The 12,466-nt window shown below is 43.4% G+C and overlaps 1 protein-coding gene across 3 annotated transcripts in view; it reads left to right on the forward strand.

Annotated features, from left to right (window-relative positions):
• The first annotated feature begins 276 nt into the window (after positions 1 to 276).
• The window catches only part of MCCC1 (methylcrotonyl-CoA carboxylase subunit 1), a 60,554-nt gene continuing 48,364 nt past the window's right edge, over positions 277 to 12,466 (forward strand). Inside the window, exons 1-5 of one of the 3 annotated variants that reach the window (XM_028101072.2) lie at positions 649 to 739; positions 1,614 to 1,746; positions 4,476 to 4,522; positions 5,956 to 6,092; positions 9,699 to 9,794. In XM_028101072.2, the coding sequence (XP_027956873.1) occupies positions 4,501 to 4,522; positions 5,956 to 6,092; positions 9,699 to 9,794 (255 nt within the window). In that variant the 5' untranslated portion in view covers positions 649 to 739; positions 1,614 to 1,746; positions 4,476 to 4,500. Of the gene's footprint in view, positions 357 to 518; positions 740 to 1,613; positions 1,747 to 4,475; positions 4,523 to 5,955; positions 6,093 to 9,698; positions 9,795 to 12,466 lie in introns of those variants that run through there. The other 2 variants (XM_028101074.2, XM_028101070.2) reach the window with 2 other exon arrangements.

Raw genomic sequence — 12,466 nt, forward strand, 5'->3', positions numbered from 1 at the left:
CTGAGATCATGACCTGAGCCAAAATCAAGAGTCGGAAGCTTAACCCACTGAGCCACCTAGGCGCCCCTCAACTAAAACACTTAAAAAAAAAAAAAACTCGGGTAGTTTTAACTTTTTAAATTTTAGGTTATTTATTTCAGGTTTTTTTATTTTCTCCTTTTTGAGAATACTAGAAAATATGTGTTTTGCTCTTCATCCCGTTTGACTTTTCCCCCAGGACTCGGCCTCCACCACCTTCTCCAGCCTTTAATGATAAAGGTCAGGAGGCGGGTTCTCCTTACAGCGCGAAGAGAACGAAGGAACCCCGCGGGCCAGTAGAAGGCGCAGCAACCCAGAACCCACAGGCGCCAAGGAAGGTAAGGGCGGACACTGCGTTCCCCAGGCGTCACACCCAGGGGGCCCGAAGAAGCGGGGACCACACGCCCGCGGGTTCGTGGCCGGTTGGCCAATCGCCGCCCTCGACGTCCCGCTCTGTCCTTTGATTGGTTTTGATGGAGACGCCCCCCACGCCAGAGAGGCCTAGAGCCTGACTCAGAGCTGGACGGTGGCCGGTGAAGGACAACAGGCTTGCGGAGCGGAGGCAAGGTTTTGCAGCGAGTAGGAAGCTCCTGGTATACCAAGGAGTCGGAGAGGGACCGTGCTGTGGGGATATGGCCGCAGCCTCTGCGGTGTCGGTGCTGCTAGTGGCGGCGGAGAGGAACCGGTGGCTGCGAGTCCCGAGCCTGCTGCTGCCGCCTAGGTATCGTGAGGTGGAGGGGCGATGGATCTGTGTCTGGGGCAGGGGGCGGGCAGGGCTGGCGGTAAATGGACTCCTGCACTCGGCGAGAGGGGCGCAGGGACCGAGGGTGGAGGGGGTGGGGCGGGACCAAGGGAGGACGGAAGGAAAACCCCAGCCCCTTTCGGGGTGTTCTGCTTTCAGTCTTGGCATCAGGAGGGAGACTTCTTCACACCCGGCCCTTCTGTTTCCTCCCCTTTTCCCATATCCACCCCGCAGCCGTCTGCCTCTGTTTTTCCATTTTTTTAAAGATTTTATTTATTATTATTTTTTATTATTATTTATTTTTTATTATTTATTTATTTATTTACTTATTTTTTATTATTTATTTTTTAAGATTTTATTTATTTATTTGAGAGAGAATGAGAGACAGAGGGCATGAGAGGGGGTTGGGTCAGAGGGAGAAGCAGACTCCCCGCCCGATGCGGGACTCGATCCTGGGACTCCAGGATCATGACCTGAGCCGAAGGCAGTCACTTAACCAACTGAGCCACCCAGGCGCCCCTGTTTTTCCATTTTTGAGGCGTGGGGGAGGGATGGAGCTGGGGCGGCCACACCCACGCCCCCCTCACTATCGCGGCGAGAGCGACGCCGGCTCAGCTGCTAGCATTAACGTGGTGCTTTCACTGCGTTCCCTGCGTGGGAGTGTTGATAAATCCCGGCTCTGGGAGAGGTCAACGACTTGCCCAAGTTTACACGTAGTAAGAAATGGAGCCAGGACGCCCTTAAGCGCCTTTCCGTTCAGCTAGCCCCGGTCAAGTGTCCAGTTCAGAGACTCTTGGAGTTCTTTCTCATTGTTGGAATGGATCAAGTTAAGAAAAGCAAATTTATCTTCCAGAGGGCCGAGAGGCTGTTTTGTCGAAAGTTCTTGGAGGCAAGTTAACTAACCTGACTCCAGATCAGTTTCAAATTGTGAGCTGTAAGCTTCAGTGACGATAACTTTGGCAGTGAAGACACCCTCAGGTTTCCAGGTACCAGGCTTCCCTATCTTGCTTTGCTTCTTCACCCTCCTCCTCCTCACCTCCTTCTCCATTCTGGAAAGAACGCATAGCTTAGGGCTGAAGGGCGCTCGGGCTGCAGTCAGAAGCCAGGGATCTCAGCTTTGCTACTCACTAGCTGTGTGAGCAACCTTGGGCAAGTTAATGTCTCTGTGGTTCAGCTTACTTACCTAGGAGGAGGTGATGATACTGTTCCTAGAGGAGATAATATTAGTACCTAGGATTGTGTGAGTTAAATGAATTAATACATGCAAAGAGGCTCAAACAACCTTGTGCATATGAATCAATCCATAAATGCAGCCTTTGCAGATTTCCATTTGGGTCAAGTTTTTGCTTGCTTTTGTTTTCCACAAGTTACTGGAGAGGTATTTAGATTTCAATTACTTAATTGTAGGACTGGCCCCAGAGTATAAAATAAGACAGTTGGTAAAAGCAGTGTTAGTGCTCCTTTATCCTCATTTTTCTTTTCTTAGGTTTCCAGGGCTCTTCAGGAGATTACACAGACCCATTTTCTTTCTCTTCCCTCTCCTCAAATCTTCCCTACTGTGTATAGAACTGTTCTCAAGTACCTGTGATCCTGGAAAATGTTAGAGTTGTTAATGGCATAAGGAATTACAAGTCTTACCATGATAGAGGGTGGTTACATGTCTTGTAATGATTCTCTAGTATCTCAGAGAAAAGAAATCTGGTGGTGGGATTTTAGAAATGAGAATAAACTGATACAGAAGTTATCTTGAATTAGGGTGGACTTATCTCATGGAAGGAACTTCTTAATTTTGTTTTTTAAGCTGTTGATTTAAGTTGTAGCTTAGATAATGGTGAAAAACGGAATAGCCCAATCAAAACATGGCTGGGATGGAGGATTATGTTAAGTGGTGTGTATGTATGTGATTGTCTGTCTTGACTAGAATGGCAGAAGAAAACTTTAGTTCAGCTGTGGCCTTGAAACTTAATCAGAGTTTAAAGCTGAATTTACCAAGAAGCAGCCATTTTATAGATACATCTGTGCAGGACAGGCCTTGAATCTTATTAAAGAAACACGAAAAACCTATCTGAAGAATGTGATGGGTGGATGCTATGAACTAGAAGATACCTTTTAAAGATAAGGAAAAATGATATTTCTCCTTAAAGATCAAGAGAGTGAGGTCAGTGGAATTGGAAAGATGTGGGAAAGCAATAACCTCCTGAGGAAGCTGTCTTGTGGAACTCAAGTGCCATAGCTGTGGGTCTTCCCCCTGCCCCAGACCTTGATGGATGTCAGTGTCTGATTGAGTGTGCGTCAGAGGCCAGACTACCGGCCCCACTGTATAATCCCACCTCCTGCACCTCCGCCCCAGTGAAATGCTAGTCCTGTTCAGTTACCTAGATGTATACACAGCATATACATGCTACACATACATAGTTGCATAGTATCTAATGTACATTATGCTTTTTATCACCTGCTTTGTAAATGATCTAAAATGGTTAGTTCTTTATAACCATAGTTTTGCCAAATCTTCCAGATATGGATGGAAAAGACGAAAATGGAATTCCTTCTGCAATTTGTTGTTTTCCCAGTGTATTCTTTTTAGCTGACACCTGATAGGCATTATACTTTTTGTTCCCAAAGTGAATGTGGCCTGCTTTCTGTCAGCTCTTGGTTACAGTTTTGTAACTTACTGTATCAATAGGTATCATGGAACTTAAAAATTGTCTTAGACCTTAGTGAACTTCTACCTAGTTAAGATACCTCAAACAAGTCGTTTAGCCTCCCTGGTTCTCCATTTCTTATTAATACAAGGACTCAGCTTAAATTATATACTTTGACAACTGAAAAGTATCTTCAAGAGCACCTGTTGGAGTCTCCTATCTTCTGTGAGGACACTGAAGTCTGAGTTGTAAAGTGAAAATTGGGTCTTGAGAGAGGGGAAAAAATCTTAGATGTTACCATAGTTACCATACTCTCCAAGGCTCAACCCCTCCTACAAAATCTTAGTATTCATGTTTTTGCATTAGGGGGCCATAATGAAAAAAGCCTGGAGAAACACTGATGTAAAGAGACTTGCCTGGGGTCACCAGCAGCTGGTCGGTGGGGGCTTTCCCAGCCCCATAGCCAGCATTCTTTCTGCTGCCCTTGATCAACTCTCAACTCCTCTTTACTTTTCTGGACTTAATTGTTCAAACCTGTCTTACCAGTTTTCAGGGGTTGAGTTAGATCGGTAGTTTTCAAGCCGTAGTTTGACCAGCGTATTTTATTTAGTAAACTGGAATAGAACAGAGAGTATCAAAACGCAGGGAAACTCTTTTGTCATGAAACTTCTGTTTTGCATGTGGACCAACTTGTGAAGTCAAATATAGTTTTTACTTTGGATTCTAGTCAAAAGGGTCTGAAAAAGCTGAACTGGATGTTCTTGAAGTACCTTGACTTTCTTCTAATTGTGGTGACTCTGTGGCCATATGCCAGCCTCTGGAATGAGCAGGTTAGGTGATCCAGCCCCATCTCAAGGACACGCGGTGCCAGGGAAAAGAGCCAGAACTGTAACTTCCGGTTTCTAGAGGAATTTTCTTCCCACAAAGAAAATCTTATTAAGTTACTTTGTAGGCTTCAGGCTTAACGAAGGTCATATCTGGATTTGGTTTCAAGTTTTAAAAAATTTTGATTCTTTTGGAACTGATCTTGTGTATCCTGTTTAATTATAATTCCATCTGGATTCACTTGATAGGAGTTGGACTTGGAAGCAGAGAACCATGAAGTATGCAACAACCACAGGTACAGTCTCTGCTCTACTTGGCTTTGCTTCAGATTGTGAAATGTTAAATTCCTTAATTTGTGTGTGTAGAATTAGTTTTCATATACTTTTGAAGTTTGGGATTTTCATGATCATTTTCATAGTGAGTATTGAGTCATGGTTTCTACCTCTTTTTATGTCAGATCTCTCTTGTTCTTGAGTCTAAAACATATACAGAAATAATTGAGAACTTTTTTTTTTAAAGATTTTATTTATTTGACACAGAGAGACATAGCGAGAGAGGGAACACGAGCAGGGGGAGTGGGAGAGGGAGAAGCAGGCCTCCTGCCGAGCAGGGAGCCCGATGTGGGACTCGATCCCAGGACCCTGAGATCATGACCTGAGCCACCGAGGCGCCCCAATTGAGACCATTTAAGTATATGTTGTTATTTCTGCCTCTTTGATCATCTTTAGTGAGGTGAACTGCAAAGGCATAACTATGATGGTCTAAATCAGTGCTTTACAACAGTTCTGTTAAGTAGCAGAATGTTTTTTCAAATAAAATGTTACATGGAATTCCCAACTCTGAAACATATATAAGTGTAACTTGTGGTTGATTGGATGCAGCTTCCTCCCCACAAGACACATACACGTATACGTCATCCCAGCAGCTCTTGTGACAACTCAGGCTCTATAGATCCCCAAAGAAAGACCTTGTCTTAAGTTATATAACTGTACTTTTTGAGAAAAATAGTTATTATAAACTGCCAGGGAACATTTATTTTATGTGTGATGATGGAAGTGCATTTTACATACTGATACAACAAAATGTCCTTATGGCACCGGTATCGGTGTACTGGTACGGTCCTCACTTCCGTTGCGAGAGAGCCATGCATCTCTGTGTATGTGTAAGGGCCAGAGGCGGTGGGCAGAGTGACTGAGACTTCAGATTCTGGAGTGAAGCTGACCTGGGTTCCAATCCTGGCTCCACCATTTCTTTTAGCTATATTATTTCAGGAAAGTTGTATCTCTTTGAGTTGTAATTTCTTTATCTTTAAGATTGATATAATAATAATAGTATCTACTTCATGGGACTATCGTGAAGATTTAAGTCCAGAGTGAGTCTTTAACACAGGTCCTGAGGCATAAGTACTTATGAAAGATTCATTACTGATGGGGGCTTGGGGCTATTGTAATTTGACCTTTGGCATTATCAAAGCATCTTTTCATTTTAAAATTGAAAAAGCTGAATGATTTAAGAGTTGATGTTAATGAGGGCATCTTGAATTTCAGTGAAGAGGAAAAAAAGGCACTAATATTAGTTAAAACGGTTATTTGCGGCTCTGCTGTGTTGATTTTACCAAAACAAAACAAATGTTTATCGGCTGGTTCATATCATGGGATGTTTATTTTGCTTTCTCATTCTTTGCTCTCTGGTAACATTTGTGTGTGATTTTCATGGTGTTTTAAACAGGACGAAACATTGCCAAACTCCTCATTGCAAACAGAGGAGAAATTGCCTGCAGGGTGATACGAACAGCCAAAAAAATGGGTATACAGTCTGTGGCTGTGTATAGTGAGGCCGACAGGACCTCCATGCATGTCAACATGGTACGTTGTTAAAAACTGAAAGTCAAATTTTGTAAGTGATTGGCTTTTTTTATTGTGTTGGTATTTTACTTCTTTATGTTGACAGTTTATGTTTGTTGTGTTAACAGGGCACAAGTGGGTAAATTCTCTCATCCCTGTTGGGAACGGTTTCCAAACATAACACCAGTTGAACGAAACAGTGTGTTTGGGTTGTGTAGTTGACTTACAGGCAAAGTCCTATCTCATCAGGGGTTGGTTAAGACAGTTCACAGAATGTGGCCACAGATCATACTTTTAAGTGGCACATATCTGGATCCCCCACATACAAGAAGGATCCAGGTTCCAGTCTTAGGAACTACCACTTACTGGCCAAGGGATCTTCGACAAGTCACTTAATGTTTCTGAGCCCTGGCTTAGCTATAAGATTATAACTAAAAGGATCCTACTCCCCTGAGTGTTACCACTTGTTACTAGCAGTTATTCACCAGCCAGAACCAACCATGGATGAATTCAACTCTCGGTCTTCCTTATGCCTGTGGCAAGACTGAGCAGTGACAGAAGTTCGTGGCAACTGGCCGCCGCTGGACTTTCAGCATTGCCTGGCAGGCCCATGGGCTCCCTGGCCACTTTTCTTCCGCATTCTGTGTAGTGACCAACTCAAGCCTGCTTTGCTCCATTCCAGCCTCTGACTCCCTCTACCCACCTATTCTCAACTGATGATCTTGATGCACAGAGGAAGAGGAAGTGCACTTCTTCTGTTCGCTGCGTCAGCATCTGTAACTCATCCCGTCTAAGGCTAGGTGTCTTCCTGTGCTCTGGAGTCCTCCTCTTAGCTTTTCAGACATCTTCTAGCTTCTTCTTTTCTTGCTGTGTGCTCTCACTCTAGATCATTTCGTCTCCTAGGGCTTTGCTAACCCTTCCAAATTTCTATTTCTAGCCCATACTCTTTTGAATGTGCTGCAAGTACACCCAGCTGCCCACACGACATCTCCACGTGGATGTGTCACAGCTACCAAACCAGTGTGCCTGAAATTGAACTCCTGACTTTGTTCTGTAGTGAAGCTGCGTTTCCTGCAGACCTCCCTAACCCGGCAGATGGCAATACTGTGGCCCATAAAAGCCATAATGCCAGAGATCTGGGCGTCTTTGAACATCTTCTGTCTTCCCACCACTCTACATGACTTTGCCTTCCCCATTTGGGCAGTCACCTGGTGCGGTTTATTCTGTTTCCCGAACACTTCTTTCCTCTTCTTTCTGCCCTCTCCCATTGGCACCTTAAGTCATAGCCACCATCACCTTTGCCAGTCCAGTGCCGCAGCCTCCTAAGTGGTCTCCCTACTTGCATCTTGACCACTTCCATGGTATGTTCTACGTTGCAGCCAGGCCAATAGCCTAAAAGCAGATATTCTCATCGTGCTCCTCTGCTTTAAACGCCTTAAACCTTTTTTTTAAAAATATTTTATTTATTTAATAGAGAGAGACACACACACAGCAAGAGGAGGAACACAAGCAGTAGGAGCGGGAGAGGGGGAAGCAGGCCTCCCGCGGAGCAGGGAGCTGGATGTGGGGCTCGATCCCAGGACCCTGGGATCATGACCTGAGCCGAAGGCAGTCGCTTAACCGACTGAGCCACCCAGGCGCCCCTAAATGCCTTAAACCTTTGATCATCTACTGGATTAGCAAGAATTTAAGAGACGGGTAGTATTGTCGGTTATAATGTGGTTAAAAATTAGTATGTTGATGAAATGTATGTCGGTGATGCCATTTCAAGGGATGATTAACTGGGAGCTATTAAAATGTCATATCCTTCACCCAGCCCTGCAAACGTGCCTCTAGATCTCAGTCCAGGTACATGCTCACACGTATATGCAAATAAGGCATTTATGGGAATGTTGCCAGCATCCAGCTTTTTGCCATTATGACCTAAATGTCTGTTCAGAGCTACATGATTAAATCAACTGTGGGACCTCCATCCTGTGGAACGTTATGCGATTGTTATAAAAAAATGAGGTAGACACATGTGCACTAGCAAGGAAGGAGAGCTCCCAAGACATACTGTTAGTGAAAAAAGCAATTACAGAAGTTTGATCCTGTTCATATAAAAACAAAAACTAAAACTGTATGTGTTTATGTAAATATATACAAATAAATAGGAATATGGATATGGAAGAATATGTCCCAAATTGATCATAGTAGTTCTATCTGGAAGAGGTTTGAAGTGAGGGAGAGGGGCGGTACCAAAAGGCTCCTTTGCCTTGGTATCATTGTTCACGTTCTTTAGAATAAGAATGGATTTGTGTTTTTGTGGAATTAAAAGTTTAAAAACAAAAAAACAATACCCAGAAAACTTCATTATATGTTCCCTTGGGAGAAAATCCAAAGCTTTTGGAGGCCCAGGAGGCCCCCTGAAACCTGTGCTCCCTGGTCTGTCCAGCCACATCTCTGGACCCTAGCCCCTGGCTCACTGGGCTTCTGCCACACAAGCCTGTGTCAGTCCCTCCAATGGACCAAGTTTCTTCCCAGCTCAGGACCTCCATATATGCTGCTTTCTTTGTGTGGGAGGCTGGCCCCCTTCTCCATTCCTGTTCCCAACTCCACATCCTCCAGCCACTTGCCTGGCCAAGTCTTGGTCCTCCCGGAGGAGGCCCTGACCTTCCCTCCCAGCCTTTCCCTGAGCACCCTCAGGCCTGATCATCGGTCTTCCTCTTCACCTGTGTCGTGTCCTTTGTTTTTCCTTCATGGCCTTTATTGCAGTTGTCACTGCGTGTGTGGATGTATGTTTGATGTCTGTCTCTCCCTCCAGGCAGGGACGTGTATTTAGTGTTGTGCAGGCAGCTCCTACCTCAAAGCGTGCACGGTACATAGTAGGCATTCAATGAGTCTTCGAATGAATGAGTGAAGTTTTCTCTCTGGTCTGCTTCGAGGGCTGCTGTGATTATGTGGAGCTTTTATTTTTTTTTAAGATTATTTATTTATTTATTTATTTGGGAGAGTGAGAATGAGAGAGAGAGCACATGAGAGGGGGGAGGGTCAGAGGGAGAAGCAGACTCCCCGCTGAGCAGGGAGCCCGATGTGGGACTCGATCCCAGGACTCCAGGATCATAACCTGAGCTGAAGGCAGTTGCTTAACCAACTGAGCCACCCAGGCGCCCTTAATGTGGACATTTTAAAGGACAGTGTAAAAAGTAGTTCACCCAAAGTAAAGAAAGAGCATTATCGTCATACTTGAATAATTATATACACTTTAGTAAACTTCATAATTTTATTTCTTGCTGCATACAACCGTCATTTTATCTAGTCAAATTGTACACTTTTGGCATTAGATACATTTAAGGTTATTATTGTTACTAGTGATGATACTGTTGCTTTCTCTCCTAAAGACATTTCACTTTAGTGTTTGGTTTATACATAAAAATCAAGTTTGGGCATCCTCTTCATGCAAAAGATTGCAAACTGGCTTATTGTTATAGCAGGCATGAGCTGGTCCTTCTGTTTCTTAATTCTTGCATTGTTCTTGGGGAGCCAGTCTTTTTATTTATAATAATCAAATGACCCTGAAGCCGTTCTGTCGTGTATTAGTGTGTGCTAGCTGTGAGATCTTTTAAGCATGTAATATTCCTTAAACAGGCAGATGAAGCGTATTCCATTGGCCCTGCTCCCTCGCAGCAGAGCTACCTTTCTATGGAGAAAATCATTCAAGTGGCCAAGATCTCCGCTGCCCAGGTAAGAGTTGTAAAGAGATTTGCAATGTAAAAGGAGTAAATTTTGTACAGTTCACACAAAATTACTTACCATTTTCAGAACTCGTTCTTTGTTTTTAGCCATTCCCAAGATTTTTACATTTGATTATGGGGTTGTTGTATACTAGACATGTCCCTTATTCCTCAGTCACTCCACCTTCTCACTGAATCCTGTGCACTTTAGATCTTTTGGAAAACAGGTGGGGAAGGGTTTATATTACAAATTAAAATTAAGAGGGAATTCTGTCCTTCTACCATTAAAACCAGAGCCTAGGAACATCAGATCCTTCGTGAGAAATAGATGGTGCTATAAATTCCAAGAAAAAATAAAATCAAGAAAGAAATCTGTTGCCCTCTGACTTCCCAGTCCCATTCTAGGCCCCACTCCCAAGTTTTCCAGTCTCCCAGGTTCAAAACTCCAATATTATTACATCAAAATAAAATAGGAACCAACTGTGTGGAGTCTTTGTTTGAAATTTCTTCAGAAGTAGTTCTTTTTTTTTGAAGATTTTATTTATTTATTTGTCAGAGAGGGCGCGCACAAGCAGGGGGAGCGGCAGGCAGAGGGAGATACAGGTTCCCCGCTGAGCAAGGAGCCTGATGTGGGACTTGATTCCAGAACCCTGGGATCATGACCTGAGCCCAAGGCAGATGCTTAACCGACTGAGCCACCCAGATGTCCCAGAAATAGTTCTTTTTTATCACACAACCAGACTTTATGATTTCTCACCTAGATTTCTGATTCTCAGCTGGTTTCCCTCCTTCTAAGTCCATTACCTATCCAGTGAGTTCTCCATACTATTTAGACAAGTGGTTTTTTTTTTTATGTTATGTTAGTCGCCATACGGTACATCATTAGTTTTTGATGTAGTGTTCCATGATTCATTGTTTGCATATTAACACCCAGTGCTCCATTCAGTACGTGTAGACAAGTGTTTGTTAAACACTAGTTTCATTATTATTCCTTGCTCTTTTTTTTTTTTAATAACCTCACCCTTTCTCATCCTATCCCCTAGTGAGTAATCTTCCTAGGTTCCTATGGTTACAGGTTAGAGTTCAAACTTGTTAGCCTAGCATTTAAAAGTGTCCAGTATTTGTCAAAACTTTATTCTCATTGCCAGTTCTTTTATTAGCGCTACCATGAACTTTTCTCAGTCTCCTTTATACACATGCTTGTTTCTTCTTCTGAGCATTTGCATGTATTATTCACCTGCCTGAAGTACTCTGTTCCCCCTTCTCTGACCCTTCATGGCTTTATTCTCAGCAGGCATTCCTTGGTCTCCTGCTTTGTGCCAGCTTCTAAGCATGGATGCAGCAGTGAATAAGACACATAGTTCCTACCCTGTGAAGCTACACTGTAGTAGGTGGGGCAGACAATAAATACTTAAACAGGTAAAGAAATAATACAATTAAGAATGTTATAAGTGGTGGAGAAAAGTAAAGCAGGATAAGGGGATAAAGACAGGTTAGGATATACTTTAAAATCAGGTGGTCAGGAGAGGCCTTTCCAAAGAGGTGACAGTTGAACAGAGACCTTGACTGTTGAGCAGCCAGCCATATGAAGAATCTGAAGAGCGAGATTCAGGCAAATGCAATTGCCAAGACTCTGAGATTAAAACAAGCTTGGCATTCAAGGGAGAGTAATATTCAGTGTAGATGGAGTAAAGGCAGTGAGGGGCTGTCATTCAAGATCCAGTCAGGAACACTGAAATTCCATTACATATTTCTTTTTTTTATTGTTTTTAGGAGAGAGTATTACTACCTTCATTTTACAGATGTAAAATCTAATGCACAGAAGGTTACATGATAACCCAAATTATCTAGTCTCCATAATCAGAGCATGGCCCATGGCATTGTTTGGGAGCTCAGTAGAAATGCAGACTCTTAAGCCTTACCCCAAACCACTGTAATTTACATTTTATGCATAATTTGCATTTTTATTAAAATCCCCAGGTACCTTGAATGCAAAACTTATCATTGAAAGAGAGGATTAAATAAAAGTCTCCTGACTTCCAGCCCTATGTTAGACCAGGCTGAGCAGTAGAACTTTGTTGTCCTGCATTTTGGTAAAAGGGAAGGTATTATTTAATCAGAAATTTCAATTAATTAAAAATAGTTCCTTGTAGGGGCGCCTGGGTGCCTCAGTCGGTTAGCATCTGCCTTCGGCTCAGGTCGTGGTCCCAAGGTTCCCAGGTCTGGCTCCCTGCTCAGCAGGGAGTCTCTTTCTCCCTCTGCCCCTATCCCTGCTCATGTTCCCTGTCTCTTTCTCAAATAAATAAATAAAATCTTAAAAAAAAAAGTTTCTTGTAAGCCAGCCAGCTTTCTTATTTTATCACTGTTTTGTACTCTAATCAGTTATTTCCTTAGAGGTGAAAATCTCCCCCCCCCTTTTTTTTGAGAGAGAGAGAGCAGGGGATGGGGGCAGATGGTGGGGAAGGGCAGGGGGAGAGGGAAAGAGAATCTTAAGTAGACTCTGTGCTGAGTGCAAGCCCTAGCAGGGCTCAACCTCGTGACCCTGAGATCACGACTTGAGCGGAAACCAAGAGTCAGACACTTAACTGACTGTGCCACCCAGGCACCCCTAAAATCTCCCTTTTTAGTGATAGTTTGCTGAGACCATTTTTCAGTTTAAATAACAACCCTGTAGCAAATGAA

This window comes from Eumetopias jubatus, unplaced genomic scaffold (assembly GCF_037043125.1).
Source record: "Eumetopias jubatus isolate StellerSeaLion01/CBP00866 unplaced genomic scaffold, mEumJub1_p1.0 scaffold_1, whole genome shotgun sequence".
Lineage (NCBI taxonomy): Eukaryota > Metazoa > Chordata > Mammalia > Carnivora > Otariidae > Eumetopias > Eumetopias jubatus.